The sequence below is a fragment of the Trachemys scripta genome, chromosome 7, assembly GCF_013100865.1.
Source record: "Trachemys scripta elegans isolate TJP31775 chromosome 7, CAS_Tse_1.0, whole genome shotgun sequence".
Taxonomy (NCBI): Eukaryota; Metazoa; Chordata; order Testudines; family Emydidae; genus Trachemys; species Trachemys scripta.
Genome location: NC_048304.1, coordinates 51,631,007 through 51,658,980, shown reverse-complemented (window position 1 = coordinate 51,658,980; position 27,974 = coordinate 51,631,007). Strand labels below are relative to the sequence as shown.

The 27,974-nt window shown below is 62.0% G+C and overlaps 2 protein-coding genes across 12 annotated transcripts in view; one reads left to right on the top strand and one right to left on the bottom strand.

The window, feature by feature from the left end:
• Nucleotides 1-354: 354 nt before the first annotated feature.
• INKA1 (inka box actin regulator 1) lies at nt 355-6,614 on the top strand. Of its 2 annotated transcripts, none has more exons than XM_034777138.1 (2): nt 355-540; nt 5,651-6,614. In XM_034777138.1, exons 1-2 carry the CDS (start codon nt 490-492, stop codon nt 6,533-6,535), a joined length of 936 nt encoding a protein of 311 aa, XP_034633029.1. In that variant the 5' UTR covers nt 355-489; the 3' UTR covers nt 6,536-6,614. The 2 variants fall into 2 exon arrangements, with proteins under 2 accessions (XP_034633029.1, XP_034633027.1); XM_034777136.1 differs by lacking the exon at nt 355-540 and adding an exon at nt 551-3,893.
• Nucleotides 6,615-7,268: 654 nt separating this feature from the next.
• Nucleotides 7,269-27,974, bottom strand: part of UBA7 (ubiquitin like modifier activating enzyme 7) — a 65,222-nt gene continuing 44,516 nt past the window's right edge. For 5 of the 10 annotated variants that reach the window (XM_034777306.1, XM_034777310.1, XM_034777309.1 and 2 more), the window contains 10 exons: nt 26,858-26,922; nt 26,209-26,383; nt 19,979-20,053; nt 17,033-17,222; nt 16,105-16,247; nt 15,451-15,543; nt 14,752-14,946; nt 9,086-9,187; nt 8,469-8,569; nt 7,269-7,612 (listed from right to left, as the gene is read on the bottom strand). In XM_034777306.1, coding sequence (XP_034633197.1) covers nt 7,477-7,612; nt 8,469-8,569; nt 9,086-9,187; nt 14,752-14,946; nt 15,451-15,543; nt 16,105-16,247; nt 17,033-17,222; nt 19,979-20,053; nt 26,209-26,383; nt 26,858-26,922 — 1,275 coding nt within the window. In that variant the 3' untranslated portion in view covers nt 7,269-7,476. The remainder of the gene's footprint in view (nt 7,613-8,468; nt 8,570-9,085; nt 9,188-14,751; nt 14,947-15,450; nt 15,544-16,104; nt 16,248-17,032; nt 17,223-19,978; nt 20,054-26,208; nt 26,384-26,857; nt 26,923-27,974) is intronic. The other 5 variants (XM_034777305.1, XM_034777307.1, XM_034777311.1 and 2 more) reach the window with 5 other exon arrangements.

The following is a 27,974-nucleotide window of genomic DNA, read 5'->3' as shown; positions in this document are numbered from 1 at the left end:
CTCTGCAACTGCCTGTTCCCCGCGCCCGCGCCCACCCCCCAGCGCTCTGCAACTGGGCTTGTGCCTTCCGTGCCCAGGGCTGGGTGGGGCTGGTGGGCTGGTGCCCGGGGCTGCTGTGTCCATGGTGCTCTGGCTTGGGGGGAGTTGATACCCGTTGTGCCTAGGTTGCCCAGGGCTGGAGGGGCCGGCCCCCTACCGGGCCCCTCGCGCCGTCTGGCCCCGGCCAGTCCCGGGGATGCCCCTAGCGGGCTCAGGCCCCCGCCGCCCCAGGAGTCATGTTACTGCGGCCTCCCATTGGCCCGGCCCGGCCCCCCGGTCGGGGGAGACCGGGGCTCATTGGCTGCTCCGGGCCGAGGGCCGGGCCTGGGACAGCGAGCGCCTGGGATCCAGCTCGCAGCTCCGAGCCAGCGCCGAGCGCCGGGCTGGCGGGGCGCCCGGGGCTTCCTGCGCGCACCAGGGCTGCCTGGTTAGCCCCCCCCCAACCCCGACATGCGCCGCGCCCGGCTGGACGCCTCGCTCGGTCGCCTCCGGGCAGAAGTGGTGAGTGGCCAGACTCGGGGCGCGCTGGGCCCGGGAGGGCAGCGGGTCCGGCCGGGCAGCCTGGCTCCCCCTGGCAGCGGAGGGGCTAGCCCGGGGAAGGGCGCCGAGGATGCAGGGCAGAGGCCAGGGACGTGCCTGGAGTACTGGGGATCAGCTCTGCCCGGACCACGCCTGGCACCGCTGGGTTCGGTCGCCTGCCCGCGCTGGGCACATGCCAGCCTTGCCTGCTCCTGTGCCCAGAGCTGCACGGGGGGCCGGGCAGCCCCAGGCTGGGCGTCACCAGGGTCAGGCCACAGTGTCGGGCCAGAGGCTGTGCTGGACCAGAGCTACCTCCAGCCCCTGCGATTGGGCCTGCCCGACTCTGGGACCCCCGGGACCCTAGCAGGGTCCAGATTGCCCCCAGCCCCCCTGTTGCTCCGCTGGCTCCGGGAGCTCCATGCCCGGGGGCTCAGCCCGGCTCCAACCCTGCCCTCTCTGCATGGGGCGGGGGAGGGACTGACTGCCCCCTGGGAGGTGGGCGCTAGGCTGCCCTGCCATGAGGTGGGGGACTGGGGGCGTTGGCGGGGGGCAGAGTGTGACCCGCTCGCAGTTACTGGCGGCTGGAGGAATCTCCGGCCATAATTACAAAACGTGACCAAGGACTTGGGGACTGACGTTTGAAGCCACAGGGGCCTGATTCCCCCCGCCCCCCCCAGCCAGCCTCAGGGGCCTGATCCCCTGTGTGACGCAGGCACAGGCCCCCCCTCTCCCCTGCTGGCCTCAGGGGCCTGATTCCATGTGACCTGGGTACTGCCCGCTGCTGGTCTCAGGGCTCCCCAAGTCCCTGGGCACCTCTGAAAACCTGGTTTTTGGCCCCCGGGTGGGTGGGCTGTGCTGGCGCAGGGCAGGGTCCCTGGGCAGGGCTGTGCACACACACACACACATCTCTGGGCACCCACATGCACTTTTACCTGCATGGGGCAGCAGGCGCATGTGCTTTGTGTCCGGGGTTGGGTGGTCCCTGCGGGCAGGGGAGGAGCAGCAGGGGTTCCTCCTCTCGCAGGTGGCTGACACAGGAAGCCATTTTTGTTGTTTTACATCTGATGTCAAGAAAGTGCTGACTGCTGAACAACTGGTTGCTGGGTGATAGGATAGTGATATCAGAGCTGGGGGAGCCAATCTGCCCAACGGGATAGTGACATCAGAGCTGGGCGAGCCAATCCACCGGAGGGGATAGTGATGTCAGAACTCGGGAAGCCAATCCACCCAAGCTGGCCCCAGTTCAACCCTGACTGGCAGTGGCAGAGGTGCTGTTGGGCCCTGTCACTTGGTCCCATGTCTCCCTCCTGTAGGGTCTGCCGTGTCCCTGGGCTGGGGCTAGGGATGAACGGGCAGATCCTGTGGCTGTTCTGGAGCCCTGGGCATGGCCTCTGTTATGGGAGTGGGCCCCTGGCACTAGCCCTGCTGTCTCTGGGCCCATGTGGGTCTGCACGCTTGGTAGGGCAATTTCCCTGGCCCCTGGGGAGCATGTGGCCCTGATGCCCTCAATCCTCTGGTAGCTCTGGGCAAACCTGGCCCCAGTTCAGGTTGGAGCTTTGGCAGAGCCAAATGATAGACGGTTTCCATGGCATGTTGGATGCCAGGCTGCCGGGACCAGCTGCCCAAGCTACCCCCTGCAGGGCTGCGTTTGGCCAGGACCTCGGCTGGTGTGGCCCAGAAGAGCCGGGAGCAAATGAGAAAGGGCCCGGCCCTGCCCTGCCTGCAGGGACTGTGGAGCTGGACCTGCCCTGGGTCCATCCAGCCCCCCAGGACCCAGGGCAGTCTGCACACCCCATGCCTTGCAGCCCAGCTGCCCTCAGCCAGCAAGTGGGAGTCACCGACTCATTTCTAGGACAAAGGGACTGAGCCCGAGCTGTGGTGCCATCGCTCACGGTCAGGGACACGAGGGTGGAGCCACGGGGCGACTGGGTGAGCAGCCCCTTGTGGTGCAGTAGTGCAGGAGATTTCCAGGGCTTGGGGCTGCAACAGGCAGAGGGGCTGAGCTGCAAAGTTCTGGAATTGCCAGTGTTTCCCTGCGGGAAGTGCAGCAACGCCCTCAGTCAGGGCGCGGAGGGGGAGGTGTGGTGGCTGGCAGGCATGGTGGGATGTGGGGGTGGCTGGAAGCAGGAGGAGCCCCACCCCAAAGCACAGAGCTGGAGCACTAGGGAGCCTCTCAAGCCGGGCTCGCCTTGTTAAGGCCCCAAATGCTTCTGCTCCCATGGCCTCATGGCCTGCCCTTGGCAAGGCTCCTGGCACTCCAGCCGTGGCATGTCCCTGCTGGCCATCTACCACACAGCGCGCTGCTCTGTGTACCTGGCGGGGCTGGGAGTCAGGACTCCAGGGTTTGCTTCCCTGCCTTGGGCGGGAGTGGGGGCTAGTGGTTAGAGCCAGGCCAAGGAGTCCAGACTCGTGGGTTCAGTTCCCAGTTCTGGCACACTCGTGTGTGTCCGTGAGGGATGTTTGCCCAGCCCCGATGTTTGCCCAGCCGTCTGGGTGTGACTGCAGGGGTTGGTACTGACAAGGGGACCTTAGCAGATCCCATCAGAGGGTGCCTGTTGGCATGGCTGGTGCCCCATGTGTGCCTGGCCCTGGTGAGCAGTTCAGCTCCCTCCTCCCCGGGCCCGATGCCTGTGCTGGCTGTGTGGGACAGCTCCGATGGCCCCCAGAGCGCACATCGTCCCGCGCTGCTGGCGCGTCCCGGTGGAGTGTGGCCCATGGCTGCCCCAGGCCCTGGCTCATGGCCCTTCGCCAGTGGTACATGCCAGCCCCGAGGAATTCCCAGGGGTCGGTGGGAGCCAGGGTCCCTCCACACCGCTCCGGGCCAGGCCCATGTGGTGCCCCTTCCCTCTGTCCCCTAGCGCTGGGCTCTCCTGGGCACCCAGCATCTCTGGCCAGGCCCAGCTTGTGTAACTCCAGCTGCCGTCTCTATTTGTCATGTCCCAGCGGCTGGGCTGGGCTGGGCTGGGGCTGGGGCTGGGGCTGGGGCTGGAGCTGCAGCTGCCGACGCGGCGGGGCAGCTGCTTGCTCACCCCAACATGCTGCAGCATGCGGCAGGGATGGGCCCACTTGGTGCAGGAGCAGCAGGAAAGTTGTGCCCTGGGGCTGAGTGCACGTCCGGGCAGCGGGGCCCTGTGTGTGCGGCTCCCCCTTGCAGCTCCACACCCAACCCGGGCAGACACTGCTGCAACCACAGAGACCACTGCTCGAATGCCCAGCCCAACCCGGGCATCTCCCAGGGCAGCTCCTGTGACCACCCAGAGAGGGGACAGGGATTCAGCTCCAGCTTTGGGGGCCCTGGGCCCAGCTGGGCTCGCTGCCCAGGAGCCCAGAGCCTGGTGAGTTGTCTGGGGACTCCCCTGGGGGCTGAGTGACATGGGGATCAGAGGGGGGCTCCTTGCAGCCAGTGCTTGGTGAGCATGGGGGGGGGGGACAGCATTTGTGTGGGGGGAGGGTGTGGGGATGGGGGAGGGTGTGGGGCAGGGTGTATAGGTGGTGGTGGGGTGTTTATGGGAGGTGTGGAGAAAGGGCAGAGGGTGTATGGGGGAAGGACATGGAGAGGGTGTATAGAGGAAGGGGATGTGGGGCATGGTGTATATGAGGTTGTGGTTCCATATGGGGTGTGTGGGGACAGTAAGGGGGATGGATGGGGGGGTGGGGTGGCAGGGGGTGTATAGGGGCATGTGGCTAGGGGGGGGGGATGGCAGGAGGCATGGGGTGTGTGGGGATGGAGCAGGGATGGATGGGGGCAGAGGGTGGATGGGGAGTGTGGGGACAGGGGATGGGAGCATGGGGGATGGGGCGGGAGGTGAATGGGGGAAGGGGACAGGACAGGGGTGGATGGGGGTGTGGGGTGGTAAAGGGTGTATGAGGGCATGAGGACGGGGCAGGGAGGTGGATGGGGGGCGTGGGGACAGGGCAGGGGGTATGTGGGGTGGCAGGTGGTGGATGGGGTGGGCACTCTGGTGTCCCATAGCCGGTCACTGGGGACAGGGTCGCTGCCATGGAATGACCTGGCCCATGGGGCTGGGCCCCAGCCAATAATCCCTGAATGTCCATCCCATCCTGGCTCCGGGGGGCCTTGCTGCCATTGGGCCGGTGCTGGGAGAGCATTGGAGAGGACCAGGACTGCGGACAGGGTGACAGGTGTTGGGATGGGGGAGACAGTGACGGGGCGGTTGGAGGCAGGGGATGGTGATGGGGCTTTTTGAGGGGACAGGGCTGTTGGAGGTGTTGGGATGGTGATGGAGCTGATGGAGGCAGGGGACAGGGCTGTTGGAGGTGTTGGGACAAGTGATAGGGGACGTGGCTGCTGGAGGCAGGGGATGGGGCTGTTGGAGGTGTCGGGCCGGGTGATGGGGTTGTTGGAGGCAGGGGACGGGACAGTTGGAGGTGTTGGGACAGGGCTGATGGAGGTGGGGGATGGAGCTGTTGGGACGGGGGACAGGGCTGTTGGGAGGTGTTGGGACTGGTGATGGGTGACAGGGTTGTTGGGACATTGATAGGGCTGATGGAGGTGGGGGACGGGGCAATTGGTGCAGGGACGGGGCTGATGGAGGTAGGGGATGAGGCTGTTGGAGGTGTCAGGACGGGTGATGGGTGGCAGGACGGTTGGGACGGGCTTGAGGGAGATGGGGGAAGGGGCTGTTGGAGGTGTTGGGACGGGTGATGGGGCTGCTGTTGGGACATTGATGGGGCTGATGGAGGTGGGGGACAGGGCTGTTGGAGGTGTCTGGATGGGGTTGATGGAGGCGGAGGATGGGGCTGTTGGAGGTGTTGGAACGGGTGACGGGGCTGTGAGGGAGATGGGGCTGTTGGGGTGGTGACAGGGCTGATGGAGGTGGGGGACTGGGTTGTTGGAGGTGTCAGGACAGGTGACGGGAGACAAGGCTGCTGGGGAGATGGGGTTGTTGGAGGTGTCAGGACGGATGGTGGGTGGAAGGGCTGTTGGGCAGACAGGGCTGTTGGGATGGTGATGGGGCTGATGGAGATGAGAGATGGGGCTGTTAGGGGGATAGGGGATGGGCCAGCCATGCTGCCTGGGGGGCCAGTCCGGCAGGGCAGCGATGACGTCACCATGTTCCTCTCCCCACAGTTGTACCTGCGGGCGGCGGGGGACACGCTGCGGGACCAGATGCAGGGCATGATGCGGACTCTGCATGAGCTGAAGCAGGTGCCAGGCCCAGCTCCACAGCTGGGCCCCCGCAAGCTGGCACCAGCTCCCCCCCGGCCCTGCTGGGAGCAGCCTGCGGAGAACCGGGCATCCGCTGTCTCAGAGGCAGACTCTGCCTGCTGCCTGGAGCTGGCGGAGGAGGAGGAGTGCGCGCCGCCCGCTAGTGAGAGGAGCCTGGAGTTCGACTCGGGCTACTCGGAGGTGTCAGGGGGCACGTGGCGGGAGGAGGAGAGGCCAGTGCTGCGCAGGAACCCCCTGCCCTCCTGCCAGCGGGCACACAGGCTCTCCACGGGGGGCTTCCTCCGCAGCAGCCCTAGCCAGGCCCCTGGCCGGCGGGTCCGGCCCAAGTCCACCTCAGATGCCTGCCTGGAGCAGTGGCGGGTGCTGGAGCCGGCGGACACACAGGACTGGACTGTGGCACTGCTCTCACAGAGCCGCAACCGGCAGCCACTCGTGCTGGGTGATAACTGCTTTGCCGACCTGGTGGAGAACTGGATGGACCTGCCTGAGGAGAGTGTCTTGCCCCGCCGGCTGGCCAAGCCCCACAGCTTCTTACTCAGCCTCTCGAGCAACGTGCGGCGCAAGCTGGCCAGCCTGGCGCGCCCCAGGAGCCCCACCGCCCCCCAGCCTGGCCCCAAGCACCTCTCTGGCCCAGGGGGCCTCGGTGGGCGGGCGCAGGGACCCCTCTTCCACCAGTCACACGGCGACATTGCCAAGCTCCCCACGGACTGCACCCGCTTTGCTGCCCTCCTGAACAGCCGCAGCCGGCAGCCAATCATCTGCAATGACATTATTGGCTACATTTAGTCCCACCCCTGGCACATTCCTGTCCCAGCTCTGCATTTGTACCCGGCTATGTAAATAAACAAACAGCTTTTGTATGGAACGCACAGCCGGAGCCCATGCTTGGGAGAGAGGGGGCAGCGCCGGGTACGGCCAGAGCCCGTCACTGGCCCAGTGTGCTCTTGTCCTCACCAGGGGCTTTGTGCCAGCTTCACCTGGATGGCTGCAGCCTGCACTGGGGCAGGGGAGGGAGCCTGGCTCACCCAGATGGTGCACATGCAGTGCACGCACCCACACACACAGAATGATCAATGCACGCACATGCACACCCCCACAGTGCACATGCATACACTGCGTGCTGCACAATCATGCTGCACGCACAGGGCACACCCATTGAAATGCTGATTTCCCCCTTTTCCCTCGCCAGCTGCCAGGGAGCTGCTGGTGGGGGGTGCCAAGCTGTTCTGCCCCTGCCCATCCGAGGCTGCCATGCCCAGCTCCCATGAGGAGGCACCAGGCTGGACCCCGATTTGTGGCACAGAGTTGGCGCTGGTGCCAGACTGTCCCGGGACTAGGGGGTCCTTGAAACACCTCCAGCCAGGCCCCTCGCTGTCCCAGAAGCTGCCCGGGGAGTGGGGCTATTGAACCTGTTATGCCCCTCCCCATTTCAGCAGGAGAATTGCAGCGGGTGAGTTAACAGATGGAGGCACTGCCCAACCCTCCCCCCCCCCCCCCCCCGAATGAGCAGTCCTCTGGCTCCTACTGATGGGGCAGGGGTTTATTAGCTGTAAGGGGGTGGGGGCAGGCCTTGCTCCTAGTGCGCCCATCTACATCCTGGGCTCTCCACTGCCAGGCTGGTGAGAAGGGGGCCAGCGTCCTGCTGAGCATCTCAGGGGCCCTGTAGCATACAGCCAAGCCCCTGCTGCCTGTCTGTGCCCAGGGAGACGCCCAGCAGCAGGCTTTGCTCAGCCACAGGGCAGCCGAACATGCACGGGCGGTAAGACGTCGTCGTCCTGTTGGTCCTCACAGACCAGGTCCAGCACCAGGATCCGGGGGGGCGGCCAGGCTGCTCCAGAGGGGCCGCCCACCAGCTGCGTCAGTCTAGGGAAGGGGAAGGGTGAATAAGCCACAGGACATCCAGCAGGAACCAGGCCCAGTGTATATGCCCAGAGGCTGTGCCAGTCAACCCCCTGGCGACCCTGCATCAGTGGAGACTTGGCAGTGCCAGTGAGCACAGCCCTGGCTGGGGAGGGGGCTGGGGTCCAAGCACCCGAAGCCAGGTTTGAAGACCCCCTCTCTGTGGGCATCCAGCTGGCCTGCCTGGGGCAACACCCCAAGCTCTGAGTGACTTCCCATGTCAGCCCTGCGGGGGTTGATCCCTGCCCCTCGCCAGGCTCCCCTAGCGCCCCTCCCCATGCTGACCCTAGTCCCAGTCCTGCTCCTCGCCGAGCCCAGGGGTGCTGGCAGGGGTCTTTGGCTGGAGGAGCTCCCATGGCCAGGCCTGAGGGCAATGCCACCTGGCCCTTGGGGCCTTCCTGCTGAGCGCAGCCAGCAAGGGGCCGGGCGGGGGTCCCGATGCAGGAAGCAGGATGTTTACCCAGTGGTCAGACTGGCTGGGAGCCAGTGATGCAGCTGTCAGAGAAGGGGGGGAGCTGGAGTCCTGGTGAGTGGGGGGAGGGGCAGCAGGGGGCAGAACTGGAGCCCTGGAGAGGGGGAGAGGGAGGGAGGGAGGGGCAGGGGGAGCTGGAGTCCTGGCGACTGGCAGGGGAAGGGCAGTGGGTTACGCAGGAGCTGGTAGCGGGGGAGCTGGTGCTGGTCCCCAGGACTACACTTGGGATGGGGGCTCGTGGGGTGATGCCCCCTGCTGCAGACCCATCAGCCCCCTGCAGAGGGAGGGCAGCCAGCCCAGGGCCAGAGGAGAGCCAGGTGCCAGCCCAGAGGCCCAGACAACGCCTACCTGCGGGCGAGCTGTGCCTCGCGTTTCTGCTTGGCCCAGAAGCTGGCATAGAGAATGGTCACCCCACACAGCACTGTACGCACTGGCAGGCCGTGCACCCCCTGTAAGGCAGGAGGGGCGACAAGGATGAGGCAGGTCAGTGCCAGGCCCAGCACTGGGCACTCGCTTCCCATAGGCTTTTGTGGAATAGGAAAAAAGGAGTAAGTGGGGGGTCTCCCCCCATCCCCGGGTCTCTCCCAAGCCCCAGACGAGGCTGTTTCTCCAGCCATTGGGTAGCATCAGTGGCTCCCCCCAGCACAAGTCCCAGACTGGATGTGCCTGGACTAGGCCAGCATGCAGGGGGCTGTCTGGAGAAAGTGGGCCAGCCAAGACCTTCCCAAGCAGCCATGTCTGGCAGTGGGCACCCCAGAGAGACCTGGGTAGGGGGTGGGTGAGAGCTGTGGGGGAGGTGAGTGCCTGCCTGGGGTGGGGGCAGACTGCCCAAGGCCCAGCCACTGCCTCTAGGCAGTGGGGACAGGGCTCAGGTCCCAGAGGGAAAGGGGGGGTCAGCAGGATGAAGGGGGCACAGGCCTGTTCCCACAGCCCAGGGTCTGGCGGGGGGTTGGGGGAAGGGTCACCTGCAGCTGGTCCAGGAGCTCCTGCAGGCTCAGCTCCTCCCTGTGGGCGCCGATCCCGGGCACCTCAACCCGATGCCAGCAGCTCCATGTCTCCTGGCCATACTGGTGGGGACACAAGGGCAGGCTGATGTCAGCATGTGGCGGTACCCTCCACCCCTCTGTAGCCACCACAGGACCAGGGAGCTGGGTATCCCCATCTGTTCCCCCCCCACGAGCACCAGCTCTGTGCATGGCCATGGTACACTGGCACTGCCCCTCAACAATGGCACACCGATCTCTCCCTGCACTGCCCATTAATACAGGGCTGCGGGTCGTGAGGGGCATCACCAGAGCTGGCAGGAGCTTGGGGCTGGGCTAGCAGGGGCTGTGGGTCAGGAGTGAGGGGCATTGCCAGAGCTGTGGAGGGAGCCTAGGGCTGGGCTAGCAGGGGCTGCGGGTTGGAGCTGAGGAGCACCAGCCGAGCCAGGGGGCGGTAAGCCTGGCTGGTCCCTTTTGCAATTCCCTCCTTTTCAGAATAATCAAAATCACTCCAGAATGTGAATTAGAAAATCCACATCCTGACAGTGGGGCCCAGAGCCTCCCTGGCCAATCCAGCACTCAGCCCACTTCCTCAATGCCTGTCCCAGTCCTGGCCTCTGGCTGGTGAGGGTGAGTGCAAACAGGACCCTGCATTTGGGCGCAGCAGTGTTAGGGCATGGGGGCCATGCCCAGCCCCCCGTCCCCTCACATTGGGACGGGCAGGATGCAGAAGTCAGGGCAAGACATATGGCCTGTGGGGGGTAGGGGGGGAACACTGGAGGTGGAGGCAGGGCACAGCCCCGAGCAGACTTGGGCATGAGCTCTGCCCTCCCCACGGGTCGCTGGAGCCCCTGGCTGGCCAGGCTGGGACAGGGGACAACCCCCCTCCCCTGTGGGCTGTGCCCAGGCATATAGCTCCCCTGTAAGCATTGCCGAGGTGAGGGACTGGCATGGCCCCCACTGCTGTCTGTGCCGCCAGCGCTGCCAGCGCCAGGGGGGTCTGGGCTGCTGAGCTCTGGAGAAGCTGGGTGGGGCAGCCCTGCACAAAGCCCCATTGAGGCAGTGCTCCCCCTGCACACACACAATCAGTCATTTCTTCTGCCAAGCCCTGCGGGTCTCTGCCCTGCACAGGACCCAGCCAGCTGGGGCTGGGGGCGGCTTCGACTGCCAACAAGCCAGGCCTTTCTGGGCAGCCCGGATGTGGGGAGAGCACACAGGGCACACAAGGCTGTCAAAGGGGAGATGACTGGAGTGCCTGGGGTTCGGGGGCAGGAGTTCTCACTGGCTCGGCCCTGGCATGGCTCATCCCCCCAACCCAGGGCCAGCATCGCCCCAGCTGGCTCCACCCCGGGCTGCAGAGATCTAGGGGGCAGCACAGTTGCCCCAGCCACCTCCTGCATCACAACTGATCAGCCCACAGCACTTTCCCCAGCCTCACAGCTTAACTCCCAGGCCTAGTGCCCACGCTACTCAGTGCCAGCCCCAGGGCAAGCTAGCCCCCTGCCCCTCCCCTGCTGGGCTCTCTGCTCTGCCTTCCAGCAGAGCCCCCACTGTGCCCAGTCCCAGCTCCCTGCTCCTGGCCACTCTGCCACCCTTCAGGCAGTGAGCTCATGGTAAGGAAACTGAGGCGCAGAGGCTGCAGGACCTGAGAAAGTCCCTGCAGCAAGCCTGGCAGAGCTGAGCATGGCCCCTGGATGGGCAGCTGGGGCTGGGTTGGGTGTGCTGGGAGTGGAACAGCCTGGCCATTTGCTGCAGCTGGCCCTGGCCATTTGCTCTTGCCAATTTCTGAGCAGGACTCCACCCCTTCTCACCCGGGTGGGTCAAGGCATTAGCACCTGGCCGCTCCCCCCACCCCACCCCCTTCACCACCTGCAGCCTGAGAGCCTGGCGGAGTTAACCCTGTGCCTGCCATGGCACAGCTCCTCCTCTGGCCCCCACACGGAGCTGGGGGACCTGCCCCACATCCCCTCAGCCCAGCCTGGGAGATGCCAGCTGTGCTCCTGGACTCCTGGGTTCAAGTCCTGCCTAATGCTGCCCCGCTGGGGGAACCTGGCGCAGCTCGTCTGATCCCAGCACCTCAGGTCCCCTCTGGGCAAGGGGATGGTGCTCCTACAGGGGCTGGCAGCAGGGCTGGCGCTTCCAGTAGGCGACCCTAGGCGGTTGCCTAGGGCGGCAGAATTTGGGGGGCGGCATTTTGCCGCCCTCGGCAGAAATTCAGCAGCGGGGGGTCCTTCCGTTTCGAGTTTTTGGCGGAAATTCGGCGGCGGGTCCTTCACTCACTCCAGGACTGGCCGCCAAAGTGCCCCGAAGCCACGGAGTGGAATGACCCCCGCCGCCGAAGACCCCAGGCCCCCTGAATGCTCAGAGAAGCGCTGCCGCCTAGGGCTGCAAAAACCCTGGCGCCGCTCCTGGCTGGCAGGAGACTGTTCCACTCTTGCCAGCCTGCGCCCCCTTCCTGCCCCCAAGGGCAGCAGGGCGCTGACCCGGACGTCTCCGCTCCTCCGCACATTGAGCCAGAGCTCAGCATGCTCAGGGCAGCCAGGCTGCGTAGAGCCCACGGAAGCCAGCCTCTGCCCCTGCCGCCCTTGGCCTGCTCTCCTGCCAGCCGCTGTGTGCTGGAGCCATGGCCCCACTGGTCTCCCAGCCAGGGAAGGGCTCCCCCAAGTCGCCCAGGCCTTAAGAGGGACTCCAGACCCCCTTGGGCTGCAGCTTGGACTACTCAGCAGGGGGCACTCTTCCCTGGTTGTCACGGGTTGGGCCAGCATAGATGAGGGGCTGTGCAGCAGGATGTGGGGCAGGGGGTTCTCCCGGGCCCACAGGGCTGGCCCCCTTGCCCCTGTAGGGGGTGCTCTCCTTACCCACGCTGGGACCAGCCTACAACCCCATTGCACCCCAGGCCCAGGAGCTGCAGTGTTGCTGCCGCTGGGGTCCTGGCCAGGCTGTGGGGTTCCCTGCTCCTGGGGGGGTGCACTGCCGGGGGGAGGGGGACGGCTGCGGGAAGGCAAGTGCAGGCCGGTAGCTGACTTGGCTGTGTTAGTGGAAATACACTGAGAGACAAATGTTTGGCGCCTCCTCTTCCCCACCGCCCCAGCCAGCCTGGCTCCCCTTCCCCCGCCCCCACAGGCAGCCTGGTTCCCGTCAGCGCTTCCTGTGCAGCAGGAAACTTGCCTCCTCCCCCGCCACATGGTCCCAATTTAGGGCCCTGCCTCCCCCACCCCACATCTGCTGCTCAAGCGGAGTGTCAGGCCTGCGGAGGGGAGCAGAGCGGGGGGTGCCCGTCCCAGATGGGGGAGAAGAATGTGGGGGATGTCCGGCACAGGCTGCTGGGGAGAAGAGCTGGGAGGGTGCCCGTCCCAGACCTCGCGGGGAGCCAGGCACTGGCACACAGCGGGGACGGGAGCAGATGCTGGGTGGCGCTGGAGGGGGAGAGCTAGAGATGGCCAGGGGCTCCATGCTGAGCACCCAAACTTGGGACGGGATGGCCCCTGGCTCCACAGACAGCCTCTCCCCACCATGCCCCACAGACAGATGGCTCCTGCCCCCCACCCCACAGTAACAGGCCCTGTGCTCAGCCCTTGCTCTGCACACAGGCCCCCGCTGCCCCATGGCTCCCCACTACCCTACAGCCCCCCGCTGATCCCCAGAGTTCAGCCTGTTCCCCCGCTACCCTACAGCCCTCGGCTCATCCCCACAGCTCTGCCTACTCCCAGAACTGCCCCACAGTCCCCTGCAGATCCCCAGAGCTCTGCCCACTGCCCTGGAGGCCCCCACAGCTCCGCCTGCTCCCCCCATTACCCCACAGCCCCTGCTAGCCCATAGCTCTGCCTGCTCCCCCTGCTGGCTTACAGCCCCCCACAGCTCTGCTTGCTCCACCCTCTGCCCTACAGCCCTGCTACCCTGCTGCCTCACAGCCTCCCGCTGATCCTCAAACCTCAGCCTGCTCCCTCCTCTGCCCTATAGCCCCCCACTGTCCAACAGCTCTGCCTGCTCCCCCGCTGCCCTACAGCCCCACATTGCTCCCCACAAGCTCTGTCTGCTTCACCCGCTGTCCTACAGCCCCCCACTGCCCTACAGCTCAGCCTGCTCCCCCCACTGCCCCACAGCTCTACCTGCTCCCCGCACTGCCCCACAACCCCTCCACTGATCCCCACAGCCTTGCCTGCTCCCCCGACTGCCCCACAGCCCTTCCACTGATCCCCACAGCTCCTCCTGCTCCTCCCTGCCCTACAGCCCCTCGCTGCCACACAGCTCTGCCTGTTCCCCACACAGCCCCCCGCTGATCTCCACAGCTCTGCCTGCTCCCCCCACAGCCCCCAACAGCTCTGCCTGCTTCCCCCTCTGTCATACAGCCCCCCACTGCCCCATATCTCTGCCTGCTCCCACTGCTTCCATATAGACCCGCTGCCCCACATACCTGATGCTCCCCCCACTGCCCTACAGCCCCCCACTGATACCCACAGCTCTACCTGCTCCCCTCGCTACCCTACAGCCCCCGACTGATCCCCACAGCTCTGTCTCCTCCCCACGCTGCTCCACAGCCCCCCGCTGATCCCCAAACCTCAGCCTGCTCCCCCCTCTGCCCTACAGCCCCTCCCCACTGCCCCACAGCTCTGCCTGCTCCCTGCTGCCCTACAGCCCCCAACTAATTCCCACAGCTCTGCCTGTGCCTCCCGGTGCCCCAGAGCCCCCCACTGCCCCACAGCTCTGCCTGCGCGCCCCCGATGCCCTACAGCTCTGCCTGCTCCCCCTGCTGCCACACAGCGCTCTCATGCTGCAAGGCCTGTCCAGGGGTAGGTCAGGGGTAGCTTCGCGTGGTAGAGAGAAGGGCGGCTACAGGGGCTGGCTGAAAGCTGCTTGGCCATGCCCAGGCAGCTGTTGGCAGAGCCCCGGTCCCTGGGATGCTGGCTCCCAGCACGGTCCAGGCGTCAGGGGCTGGACAGCTCCCCACACTGTGCGCACAGCGTCTAGGCCCCCCTCACATGCTGGGCCCTGCGCCCAGGCAGAGGGCAAGGCATAGGCCTGCAATGCCCCAGCTGTGGCTCTCCTTGCTCCAGTACCACCCAGAGTGGGGGATCCCTAGCTACAGCTGCAGCCCATTGCCCAGAGCTATGCTCCCCTCCACCACCACTGAGATGCAGCCCTTGCTGGGGAGGAACACGGTGCAGCCAGGCAGCCACCCCAGAGCTGATAACAGCACACAGAAGATGGGAGTGTAACAGTGAGCCAGGACCCTCGGCGCACCTTCCCTGTGCCAACCTCCCCACGGCCACAGGCTGGGGCCATTCCCACACTGTACCTCCAGGGCACAGTCCCCGTAGGGCTACGCTGGGGCATCAAGCCAGCCGTGACTGCCAGGGGAGACTCTGTATGGGTCTCTGCAGCACAGCGCCCCTTGTGCTGCACTGGGGCATAAGTGCCAGCCCTGACTGCCGGGGAGACCCCCACCCTGCTCCCTGCAGCACAGTGGCTCCTAGTGCTGCACTGGGGCATTGGGCCAGTCCTCACTGCCAGGGCGCGGGCACCAGATTCCGGCATCCCCCAGCCACTGACTTTGCTGCCCTTGAGGAGGGCCTATTCCCCCTCCTTGCCACTCAACCCCTGCCCGGGTGCGGGGGAGGTCATTGGCAAGGCCGGGCATGGGGTCTCACCTTGTAAGTGGCTGGGGGCGACAGGGGCCGGAAGCGGGCGAGCAGCGGCTCCGCAAGCTGCAGGAAACTGTTGCAGTAGGAGCCGAGGTCCCGGTGACCCCACACCAGCTTGTAGAGCTCCAGGCATGCCAATCCGGCCACTGCCGCCGTTGTGGTGGCAATGGCGGGCACAATCCTGCCCGCTACCCGCTTGCTCTGCCAGGCAACAGGGAACTGTGTCAGCAGCGGCTGCCAGGGCGGGCGCAGGGCCCCAAACCTTGCAGCTATCCTGGGGAGGCCTTTGCCCCACCTCCACCTCCGCCCCCACCCCTCATCTGTCCCCAGGGAGGCCCATAGCCCCAGCCCCGACCCCACCCTGTGTCTGTCCCGAGGGGGCCCATCATCCGACCCCCATCCCACGTCTGTTCCCGGGGGCCCGTCGTCCCACCCCCAACCCATGTCTGTGCCCGGGGGGGACCGTCACCCCACTCCTGCCCTGTATCTGTGCCCAGGGGGGCCCATTGCCCCGCATCTGTCCCCGGGAGGCGCATGGCCCCGGCCCCACCCTTCATCTGTCCCTGGGGAGGCCATCACCCCACCCTCGCCCCGTGTCTGTCCCTGGGAGGCCCATGGCCCTGGCCCCGCCCTTCGTCTGTCCCTGGGGGTGCATGGCCCTGCTCCCACCCCACCTCTGGCCCTGAGAGGACTGTCCCCCCGCACCTTGTGCCAGTCGGCAGGGGCGATGCCATAGTTCGCAGCCCGCAGGTTTGACGCGGCCATGATGAAATCCACATGGCCATTGCTGTCGTCATCCTGCAGGGCCAGTGCGAGAGGAGCGTGATGAGAACTGGGGGCGGGGGCACACGGGTGCCCAGCACGGCTCTGACATGAACCCCTGTTCTGAGTGACACGGACACCCAGCTGCCTGGCAACTCTGGGCACTTCCCGACCCGTGGGCCCTGCCTGACCCCATGTGGCCATGCCAGCCCCCTGCTTGACCCACGTGGCTTCAATAGCCCCTGCCCAACTGCTGCCTGACCCCATGTGGCCATGCCAGCCCCTGCCTGACCCTGCTTGCCCACCCCGGCCCCTGCCCGACCCTGCGTGGCTTCACTGGCTCCTGCCCTACCTCACGTGGCAGTAATAGACAGTCCCTACCCAGACAGCGCCCACAGGGCAAAGACCAGCCCGCTTATGGGGCCGTATGCTCCACCCTAGCCCCTCATGCTGCCCCTGGGCACATTGGAATCTCCTGCAGCCCCAGCCCCTGGGCGATGCCAACCAGGCCGGCCACCCACCCCAGCCACGGCTCACAGCACACCCCCACCCCAGCACCTGGGGGAGAGTGACCCTGGTCAGCGCAGCCCCCGCTACCTTCTCAAAGTGGATAGGCTCCATGAGGTGGGTGCTACTGCACCCCCCCTCCAGCAATGTCCGTCTGCGCTCTGCCAGCTCCTGCCTCAGCGCTGCCAGCTGCTCCTCGTCTGCAGGGGACACAGAGAACAGTGGGGCTGCAGCTGGGGGCTGGTCCCCTGGGCCCATCTGTGGTACTCAGGAAACCCCTGAGCCAGCAGCAGGGTGGGGCAGCTCTGGCAGGGAGACTGGGGCTGAGCGCCGTCCTGGGGTGAAGCCACGGACAGCAATGTCCCCAGCAGGCACTGCCCTGGGCTGTTCTGAGATGGTGCCAGGAGCCCTGCCAGGCCAGCAGAGCAGGGCCTGCGTGGTGCCCATTGGGGATCGGGGACAGTACACACCTCGGAGGGGCCCAGGGACAGCATGGGACCTGCAGCCGAGCCTCAGGCAAGGAACAGGCCAGGCTCAAGCCCTGCCTGTGCCAACGCCCTCTGAGCCCTAGCGAGGGCGGTGTTGGAGTCAGGGTGCCCTTTTCCCCAGGGAGCCAGACTGGGACAGGATTCCCCTGGCCCAGGTGGGGGGGCACCCACCCGCCCTGGGCAGCAGGTACAAATGGAGATGCAGGCTGGTGGGCAGGGGCTGTCCAAGGCGGCGCCTGCGAGGGAAATGTCAACTCCAGAAGGGTCCACGCCAGGCCAGCGAGCCTGCAGGTGTCTGCAGAGGGCGATGGGTTGCTCTGTGCTGGGTCCTGGGGTGCCTGGCCGCCGACTCCCACAGGACAGAATAGAGCCCCCCCCCACCCACGTCAAGCAGGGCTCCCTGCCCGCCGGCACCAGGCAGAGCCCCTCCCACCCAACTGGCACCAGGCTGAGCTCCCTACCACGGCCGGCACCCACTTCCCTTCCCCGCTGCACAGCCTCTGGCACCGCGGCCCAAGCATGGCCCTTACCGACACAGCCGGGCACCTCCTCCATTTCCTCCTCCGTGACAGGGATCTGCACCCCCACCTCCCTCTGGAAGGGAGGCACGGCCATGGCCCGTAGTGTCTCCCTGGCAGCTGCCCGGTCCCGGGGCACTTGCAGCCTGTGAGTCTGGGCAAAGAGGCTTGCAGCTGCCATGATATAGTCCATGTGGGTGCTCTGTGAATACAGCCTGGCTCAGCGCGGGGGCGGGGGGGGGGAGGGCAGTCCCTGCTCCCTCTGTCCCACACTTCCCTGTCCGACCCCTCCCCCTACACTCCCTGCTCCACTCCTCCATCTCCCACCTCTCCCACCTGCCTGTACCTTCTGCACCATCAACCACCCACACCCAAAATGATTGCCCAGTGCCCTTGCTCATCCATACCCTGCACCATCACCCACCCATGTCCAGCACCCTTGCCCACATGCCGGCCTGTGCTCTGTACTGTCACCCGCCCCACCCACCATTGCCCTGCGCCATCATTCACCCGCCAGCCTGTACCCTGCACCAGCACCCGCCCATACTTGGTGCCATTGCCCTGTGCCATCATCCACACACCCGTCTGTCTCTGCACCCACCCGCCTCTACCCTGCACTGTAACCCGCCCACGCCCGAAGTCCTCGGCCACGCACCCGCTCGTACCCTGCACCATCACCCAACCATGCCCGGTGCCCTTGCCCATCTGCCCGTGTGTACTTTGCACCCAGGTCCAGCACCATCATACAGTCGCCCGCCTGTACCCTGCACCGTCACCCAAGCCCAACACCATCATGAACCAACCTGCCTGTTCCTTGCTCCGTCCCACTAACCATCACCCTGTGCCATCATCCACCCACCCTCCTGTACCCTGCACAGTCACTCGCCCACACCCAGCGCCCTTGCCCACCCGACTGCCGGTACCTTGCACCATCACCCGCACACACCCGGCACACTCGCCCACCTACCGCCTGTACCCTTTACCGTCACCCGCACTCGGCACCCATGCCCACCCATCCTTACCATCACCCACCCACCCGCATCCTGCGCCGTCACGCACCCATGCCCAATGCCCTCACCCCCCATTATCACCCATCGCTGTTGTCCACCCACCCGCCTTTATCCTGCATTGTCACGCATGCCCACCCGCCCACACCCGGCACCATCACCCACCCACCCATACCCTGCACCATCACCCGCCCCCGCCTGTGCTCTGCATTGTCACCATCGCCCTGTGCCATCATCCACCCGCCTACCTGTACCCTGCACCATCACCCGCCTATACCCGGCACCATTGCCCTGGCCATCATCCAGTCGCCCATACCCTGCACCATCTGTGATAGAATAGGGAGTATTAACCTGGTAATGTTGCATGGGGGTTTTACTAGTTTACTGTCTTCTGCTAACACGGGGCATGCCTCCGTTTCCCTGGGGTACTGCACCAATACTAGATGGTGATGGGCAATAAGGGTGTGACATCACTAAGGGATGATATTTGATGGCCAGCACGTAAACGATGGCGGCTGCCCTTCGGAACCTAAGCCCAGGAGGGGTTGGGGCCAGGTGACACCTTCTGCCAGGGAAACTGGACAGAGGCTGGAGGAGGAGCTGGTAGTGTGGCTGGGTGAGACTGCTGGAGGGAGTTTCAGTTTGGAGCTGGCTGGGGAGATGGAGGGAGGCCCAGAACCTGGGTCTGGGCTCCCCACCTCCCAGGATGGACCTGACTGAGGGGTCCTGTTTTCTGTACCTACAAGCTCTGTTTTAGACCGTGTTCCCGTCGTCTAATCAACCTTCTGTTTTACTGGCTAGCTAGAGTCACAGTGAATTGCAGGAAGTGGGGGATGCAGGGCATGACACCATCACACGCCCATGCCTGGCACCCTCGTCCACCCACCCGCACACTGTGCCCGGCACCATCACCCTGCATCATCATGCACTCGCCTACCTGTAGTGGGGGGAGGGATAGCTCAGTGGTTTGAGCATTGGCCTGCTAAAGCCAGGGTTGTGAGTTCAATCCTTGTAGGGGGCCACTTAGGGATCAGAGGTAAAAATTAGTATTTGGTCCTGCTAGTGAAGGCAGGGGGCTGGACTCAATGACCTTTCAGGGTCCTTTCCAGCTCTATGAGATAAGTGTATCTCTCCATATATTTGGGGGAGGTCTAGGTTGGATATTAGGAAACACTATTTCACTAGGAGGGTGGTGAAGCACTGGAATGCATTACCTAGGGAGGTGGTGGAATCTCCTTCCTTGGAGGTTTTTAAGGCCCGGCTTGACAAAGCCCTGGCTGGGATGATTTAGTTGGGAATTGGTCCTGCTTTGAGCAGGGGGTTGGACTAGATGACTTCCTGAGGTCCCTTCCAACCCTGATATTCTATGATTCTACCCTGCACCATCACCCACCCACCACCTGTACCCTGTACCGTCCCATGCCCAGCACCCTCGCCCACCCACCCACCTGTACCATGCACTGTCACCCGCGCTCACTCGCCCACCCACCATCACTCTGTGCCATTATCCACCCGGCTGCCTATACCCTGCACCATTGCCCACCCACCATTGCCCTGCACCATCATCCACTCGCCCGCCTGTACCCTGCACCATCACCCACGTCCAACCGCCCACGCCTGGCATCCTCGCCCACTCGCCCACACCTGGTGCCATCACCCAACCACACTCACCCACCTGCCCCCAGGTCCCTCAGCCCCTGCCCCAAGCACAGATCCTGCCCCTCACAGTCTCACCCCCAACATGAGCCCTGCCCCTAGCATGGGTCCCACCCCTTGGGCCTTGGTCGCCATAACCCAAACTCTAACACAGGCACCACCCCAACAGGGGCCACGCCTCATCCACTAGCCCCAGCACAGAGCTCCCTGCAGCTTGGGTCCTGGCTCCACCACTGGCCCTGCCCCCATAGCCCCATCCCCCACCCGCAGGCACCCTCACCTGCTCCCCACTTACATTGTCGCAGTCAAACTCCAGGGGTTGGGGGCATCTCTTGGGTCCTGCCCAGAAGGGGACCCCGGGGCTGGTCTCCTGAGGACAGGGGAAGCCAGGGGTCAGGCCAGGGCCAGCAAGAGGCCCAGCCAATGGAGGCTCCCCTCCCCGTGTGCAGCTCCAGGGCAGGTCATAGGAACCAGGGAGCTGAAGCTCCATTGTGGGAAACGCAGAAGGGACTTGTGGGCTCAGGGGACCCTGTGGGAGGGTGCACTGGGGGCTTGGGGGGGCCGGGAGGCAAGGGCCGAAGGATTAGGAGGGCGTCAAGAGGTGGATTGATAGAGGCCCGGGGGGGATGAGAGCCCAGGAATTCAGGGGGGACCAGATCCATGCGAAGTACAGGGGGCAGAGCCTGGTGTACTGAGCCTGGAGGCCCTGGGGGTGATTGGAGCCCAGAGGGATCAGAGCCCAGGGTATGAGCCAGGGGATTGGAGCCTGGGATACCAAGCCGGGGGCTACTGGGAGGTGGGGATCGGAGCCTGGGGTACACAACAAGGGGGATCAGAGACCCAGGGCACTGAGCCGGGGGGATCGGAGCCAGGGGCATTGATCCAAGGGGATGGGAGCCGGGGGCACTGAACTGCGGGGATGAGAGCCTGGGGCACTTTAGCTGGGGGGATGGGAGCCCGGGGCACTGAGCCAGGGGGATGGGAGCCCAGGGCACTGAGCCTGGGGGATGGGAGCCCGGAGTACTGAGCCAGGGAGATGGAGCCCGGGCCACTGAGCTGGGGGTATGGGAGCCAGGAGTACTGAGCCAGGGGGTTGGAGCCTAGGCCACTGAGCTGGGGGGATGGGAGACAGAAGTATAGAGCCAGGGGGATCAGAGTCCGAGGTACTGAGCCACGGGATCGGAGCTAGAACTATTCAAAAAGGGGGATCGGAGACCCAGGGTACTGAGCCAGAGGGGATCGGATCCAGGGGCATTGTGCCAGGGGATGGGAGCCCAGGTCACTGAGCCGGGGGGATGGAAGCCCAGGGCACTGAACCGGGGGGATGGGAGCCTGGGACACTCAGCTGGGAGGATGGAAACCCAGAGTACTGAGCTGGAAGGATGGGAGCCCGGGGCAATGAGCCGGGGGTATCAGAGTCTGAGGGATCGGGGTCCGGGGCACTGAGCAGGAGGGATCAGAGCCCAAGGTACTGAGCCAGAGAGATGGGAGCCCGTGGCACTGAGCCAGGGGGTGTGACATTATTGACATGAACTGTGACTGTATAGATCATTGCTGCAACGAAGGTGTGACGTTATTGATATAATCTGGGACCATATCGATCATTGTTGCAACCAAGGTCCTGTAGTGGCACGCAAATCTTGTATAAAGGGGGTCAAATGGGGTATCTAAGACAAGGTTATGGTTTACTGGTTATGATTATGCTGTCTATATGTGTGTATCAATTTTGTAGTTGAAGTTATGAATATTGGCTCTATACTGTCTGTATTTCAAACTTATGCTATGCTGCTGGGTGACATCCCAGACAAACTGGTGTTAGCTCTGCCTAGCCTGCTTGATGGCCCATTAAGGACCATCAGCTATACAATGGACCCATTGAGAGAAGGCAAATATGCCTTGAGACTCAGCAAAGTATGCAGGAACTTGCCTATGTGACTCCAGACTCCATTTTGCTGTAATTTTCCACAGTAAGAACAAAGAGGTGTTCTTACACCTGGAAAAGTCTATATAAGACTGATGCCTCATCTCCATCTTGTCTTCAATCCTGCTTCTTACCTCTGGAGGAACTTTACTACAAGCTGAAGCTTTGAACAAAGGACTGAGGACCCATCCCAGCGGGGGATGTATTCCAGAGACTTGATATGAACCTGCAGTTTATTCTATCGCTGCTGCAAGCCTGAACCAAGAACTTTGCCATTACTGTATGTAATTGATTCCCTTTAACCAATTCTAACTCTCATCTCTATCTTTTTCCTTTTATGAATAAACCTTTAGATTTTAGATTCTAAAGGATTGGCAACAGCGTGATTTGTGGGTAAGATCTGATTTGTATATTGACCTGGGTCTGGGGCTTGGTCCTTTGGGATCAGGAGAACCTTTTTCTTTTACTGGGGTATTGGTTTTCATAACCATTTGTCCCCATAACGAGTGGCACTGGTGGTAATACTGGGAAACTGGAGTGTCTAAGGAGATTGCTTGTGAGACTTGCGGTTAGCCAGTGGGGTGAGACCGAAGTCCTCCTAGTCTGGCTGGTTTGGTTTGCCTTAGAGGTGGAAAAAACCCCAGCCTTGGGCTGTAACTGCCCTGTTTGAGCAATTTGTCCTGAGTTGGCACTCTCAGTTGGGTTCCGCCAGAACCACATTGTCACAGAAGGTCCTATGGTTGCACCAAATCTTGTACAAAGGAGGCCAAGTAAGGTGTCTATGGAAAGGTTATGATTTGCTGGTTATGATTATGCTGTCTGTATGTGTGTATCATTTTTGTAGTTGAAGTTATGAATATTGGCTATGTACTTGTATCTCAATGTGTTTTGATTCTAAGTAGCCTCAGTGAATCATTTGGTCAGCTTCTTGAGAAAGGACTATTCTCAGTAAGTGCCCAATCAAGGCACTTGGACTTCAGAAAAGCAGACTTTGACTCCCTCAGGGAACAGATGGGCAGGATCCCCTGGGAGAATAACATGAAGGGCAAAGGGGTCCAGGAGAGCTGGCTGTATTTTAAAGAATCCTTATTGCGGTTGCAGGAACAAACCATCCTGATGTGTAGATAGAATAGTAAATATGGCAGGCGACCAGCTTGGCTAAACAGTGAAATCCTTGCTGATCTTAGACGCTAAAAAGAAGCTTACAAGAAGTGGAAGATTGGACAAATGACCAGGGAGGAGTATAAAAATATTGCTCAGGCATGCAGGAGTGAAATCAGGAAGGCCAAATCACACTTGGAGTTGCAGCTAGCAAGAGATGTTAAGAGTAACAAGAAGGGTTTCTTCAGGTATGTTAGCAGCAAGAAGAAAGTCAAGGAAAGTGTGGACCCCTTACTGAATGAGGGAGGCAACCTAGTGACCGAGGATGTGGAAAAAGCTAATGTACTCAATGCTTTTTTTGCCTCTGTCTTCACGAACAAGGTCAGCTCCCAGACTGCTGCACTGGGCAGCACAATATGGGGAGAAGGTGACCAGCCCTCTGTGGAGAAAGAAGTGGTTGGGGACTATTTAGAAAAACTGGACGCGCACAAGTCCATGGGGCCGGATGCGCTGCATCCGAGGGTGCTAAAGGAGTTGGCAGATGAGATTGCAAAGCCATTAGCCATTATTTTTGAAAATTCATGGCGATCGGGGGAGGTCCCGGATGACTGGAAAATGGCTAATGTAGTGCCCATCTTTAAAAATGGGAAGAAGGAGGATCCGGGGAACTACAGGCCAGTCAGCCTCACCTCAGTCCCTGGAAAAATCATGGAGCATGTCCTCAAGGAATCAATTATGAAACACTTAGAGGAGAGGAAAGTGATCAGGAACAGTCAGCATGGATTCACCAAGGGGAAGTCGTGCCTGACTAACCTAATTGCCTTCTATGATGAGATAACTGGCTCTGTGGATGAGGGGAAAGCAGTGGATGTGTTATTCCTTGACTTTATCAAAGCTTTTGATACGGTCTCCCACAGTATTCTTGCCGCCAAGTTAAAGAAGTATGGGCTGGATGAATGGACTGTAAGGTGGATAGAAAGCTGGCTAGATCGTCGGGCTCAACAGGTAGTGATCAATGGCTCCATGTCTAGTTGGCAGCCGGTTTCAAGTGGAGTGCCCCAAGGGTCGGTCCTGGGGCTGGTTTTGTTTAATATCTTTATTAATGATCTGGAGGATGGTGTGGACTGCACTCTCAGCAAGTTTGCAGATGACACTAAACTAGGAGGCGTGGTAGATACACTAGAGGGTAGGGATCGGATACAGAGGGACCTAGACAAATTAGAGGATTGGGCCAAAAAAAACCTGATGAGGTTCAACAAGGACAAGTGCAGAGTCCTGCACTTAGGACGGAAGAATCCCGTGCACTGCTACAGACTAAGGACCGAATGGCTAGGTAGCAGTTCTACAGAAAAGGACCTAGGGGTCACAGTGGACGAGAAGCTGGATATGAGTCAACAGTGTGCTCTTGTTGCCAAGAAGGCTAACGGCATTTTGGGCTGTAGAAGTAGGGGCATTGCCAGCAGATCCAGGAACGTGATCGTTCCCCTTTATTCGACATTGGTGAGGCCTCATCTAGAATACTGTGTCCAGTTTTGGGCCCCACACTACAAGAAGGATGTGGAAAAATTAGAAAGAGTCCAGCAGAGGGCAACAAAAATGATTAGGGGTCTGGAGCACATGACTTATGAGGAGAGGCTGAGGGAACTGGGATTGTTTAGTCTCCAGAAGAGAAGAATCAAGGGGGATTTGATAGCAGCCTTCAACTACCTGAAGGGGGGTTCCAAAGAGGATGGAGCTCGGCTGTTCTCAGTGGTGGCAGATGACAGAACAAGGAGCAATGGTCTCAAGTTGCAGTGGGGGAGGTCCAGGTTGCATATTAGGAAACACTATTTCACTAGGAGGGTGGTGAAGCACTGGAATGCGTTACCTAGGGAGGTGGTGGAGTCTCCTTCCTTGGAGATTTTTAAGGCCCAGCTTGACAAAGCCCTGGCTGGGATGATTTAGTTGGGAATTGGTCCTGCTTTGAGCAGGGGGTTGGACTAGATGACCTCTTGAGGTCCCTTCCAACCCTGATATTCTATGATTCTATGATTCAAGAAATCCTTAACTGACAATGGACTTTGGGAGACACCAATCCACATCTGACCTTTCCTGGGAACGTTCAAACTAACATGTGAACAATGGCGTGGCCTGTAAAGAACTGAGTCATGCCCGGACATGTGATTTGCTCATGTGACTCCAAACTCCATCTTGCTACTGTGATTTTCCACAGTCAGAACAAAAGGTGTCCTTCCACGGGAAGAGACTATAAAAGGCAGCTGCATCTCCTCCATCTTGTCTTCAGTCCTGCTTCTTACTTCTGGATTGACTTTGCTACAGACTGAAGCTCTGAACAAAGGACTGAATGACCCATCCCAGCTGTGGATGTATTCCAGAGACTTGATTTGAACCTGCAGTTTATTCCATCACTGCTACAAGCCTGAACCAAGAACTTTGCCATTGCTGTATGTAATTGATTCCATTTAACCAATTCTAGCTCTAATCTGTATCTTTTTCCTTTTATGAATAAACCTTTAGATTTTAGATTCTAAAGGACTGGCAACAGTGTGATTTGTGGGTAAGATCTGATTTGTATATTGACCTGGGTCTGGGGCTTGGTCCTTGGGGATCGGGAGAACCTTTTTCCTTTTACTGGGATATTGGTTTTCATAACCATTCATCCACATAACGAGTGGCACCGGTGGTGATACTGGGAAACTGGAGTGTCTAAGGGAATTGCTTGTATGACTTATGGTTAGCCAGTGAGGTAAAACCAAAGCCCTCTCTGTCTGGTTTGGTTTGCCTTAGAAGTGGAGAAACCGCAGCTTTGGGCTGTGACTGCCCTGCTCTAAGCAATTTGTCCTGAATTGATACTCTCAGAAGTGTCCCACCAAAGGCAGCATCTTTACAGGGGGATGGAAGCCCGGGGCACTGAACTGAGGGCATCGGAGCCCTGGGTACTGAGTCGGGGGGGATGGGAGCATTGAGCTGAGGGGTGGGAGCCCGAGCTACTGAGCCGGGGGCAGGGGGGGGGGATGGGAGCTTGAGCTACCGAGCCGGGGGGGGATGGGAACTTAAGGTACTGAGCTGGGGGGGGATGGGAGCCTGGGGCACTGAGCCGGGGGCATCGGAGTCCAGCGCACTGAGCCGGGGGGATTGAAGGCTGGGGTACTCAGCCGGGGGGATGGAAACCCAGGACACTGAGCCGGGGATTGAAGCCCGGAGTACTGAGCTGGGGGGGATTGGAACTAGGAATATTTAGCCGGGAGGATCGGAGCCTGATGTACTGAGATGCGGGACCGGGACCGTAGCCAGGGGTGCTCAACAAGAGGGACAGGAGACCCAGGGTACTGAGCCAGGAAGTGGGGGAGGGAGACCGGGGCACTGAGCCGGGGGTGGGGGGATGGGAGCCGGGGGGGGATGGGAGCCTGAGGCACTGAGCTTGGGGGCACTGGGGGAGAGATTGGAGTCTGGGGCACTGAGCCGGGGGGATGAGAGCCTGGGGTGCCTGCGGTGCTGCTCACATGGCCGGGTGGGAAAGCGTGCAGCAGGTTCAGGATTGTGTGGTGATAGAGGCTCTCCCAGCGCTGCCTGGCCCAGCTCACACAGTCCTGCCAGCTGCGTGGCTTCTCCTGCAGGCTGCTTCGCACCCCCTCCAGATCCTGCATCGTCCGCTGTACCTCCAGGAAGGCTGGGTCCCTATGGGTACAGGGCAGTGTCAGGCTGAGCCCTAGTCCCACACACACACAGTGCAGCACAGTGCCAGAGCCAGGGCCAGCAGGGGAGGGTCACCCAGCCAGGGAGAACCCAGGCATCCTGGACCTTTCCAGGCTGGCCCCTGAGCCCTGGTACGTGTGAGCCGCTGGGCCACAGAGACCACGGACAGGCCCCAATGTCAGAGCCCCACTCCGGCCCCCCAAATCCTCAGTGGCCCCCTCAACTGCCCAACCCCTGCCCCCCAGAGTCCCCCTCCAGTCCCCAACCCTCACACCTCCCATCAGCCACCCAACCCCCCAGAACCTCCCTCAGCCCCCCACCCCCCAGAGGCACCTTCAGCTGCCCAACCCCTGCCCCCCAGCACCCTCCTCAGCCCCCCAACCCCCACAGCTCCCTTAAGCCACACAACCCCCACCCCCCAGAGCCACCCTACAGCCCCCTCCGGCCCACACTCACTCCAGGAATTTGTTGACATTCTCCGCAGGCACCTTGAAGAGACCGTCAAACTCATCCCGGGCCCACTGTAGGGGAGGGGGTGAGTTACACACAGGCTGGGGTTGCCCCACTCTCACCCAATCCTATCAGGGCATGGGCAGGACCCCCATGCTGCCCCCTGGCGCGGCCCATGCTGAGGGCCAAATGCTCTGGCTGCTGGGTGCTCAGAGCCCCAGCAGTGGGGCGGGAGCAGGGGCAGGCGGCCAGGGCAGGGGGTTTCTAGGAGGGGGCCCGGCGACAGCTCCTGCAGCCCCCAAGGCCTAGTGCCAGGCCCCAAGACAGGGAGAGAGGCAGGGCCTGGGCCGTGCGCATGGTGTGTGCAGGGTGCGGGGCTGCATGTCCAAGGGTCTGTGTCGGTGGGGGGCAGCATGTGAGTAGGGGGCAGCGTGTGGGCAGGAGGGGCAGTGTGTGGGCTGGGAAGCAGGAAGGCCTTGCCAGCAGCCCCGACAGCCCGTTCCTCTGCCAAATAAGCAGGCCAGAGGCTAGGGGCCCAGTGCAGGGCTGGGAACTGCAGTGCCCGGAGAGCCACTTGGCAGATCAGATAGGGTTACCATATTTCAGCAAGCAAAAAAGAGGACGGGAGGAGCCCTGCCCCCGTCCTGCCCTAGCCCCGCCCCTGCCCCTCTGTGACAATGCGGTTCTGGTGGAACCCAACTGAGAGTGCCAACTCAGGGCAGATTGCTTAAACAGGGCAGTTACAGCCCAAAGCTGGGGTTTTTCCACCTCTAAGGCAAACCAAACCAGCCAGACTAAGACTTCGGTCTCACCCCACTGGCTAACCGCAAGTCTCACAAGCAATCTCCTTAGACACTCCAGTTTCCCAGTATTACCACCAGTGCCACTCGTTATGGGGATGAATGGTTCTGAAAACCAGTACCCCAGTAAAAGAAAAAGGTTCTCCTGATCCCAAAGGACCAAGCCCCAGACCCAGGTCAATATACAAATCAGATCTTACCCACAAATCACGCTGTTGCCAATCCTTCAGAATCTAAAATCTAAAGGTTTATTCATAAAAGGAAAAAGATAGAGATGAGAGTTAGAATTGGTTAAATGGAATCAATTACATACAGTAATGGCA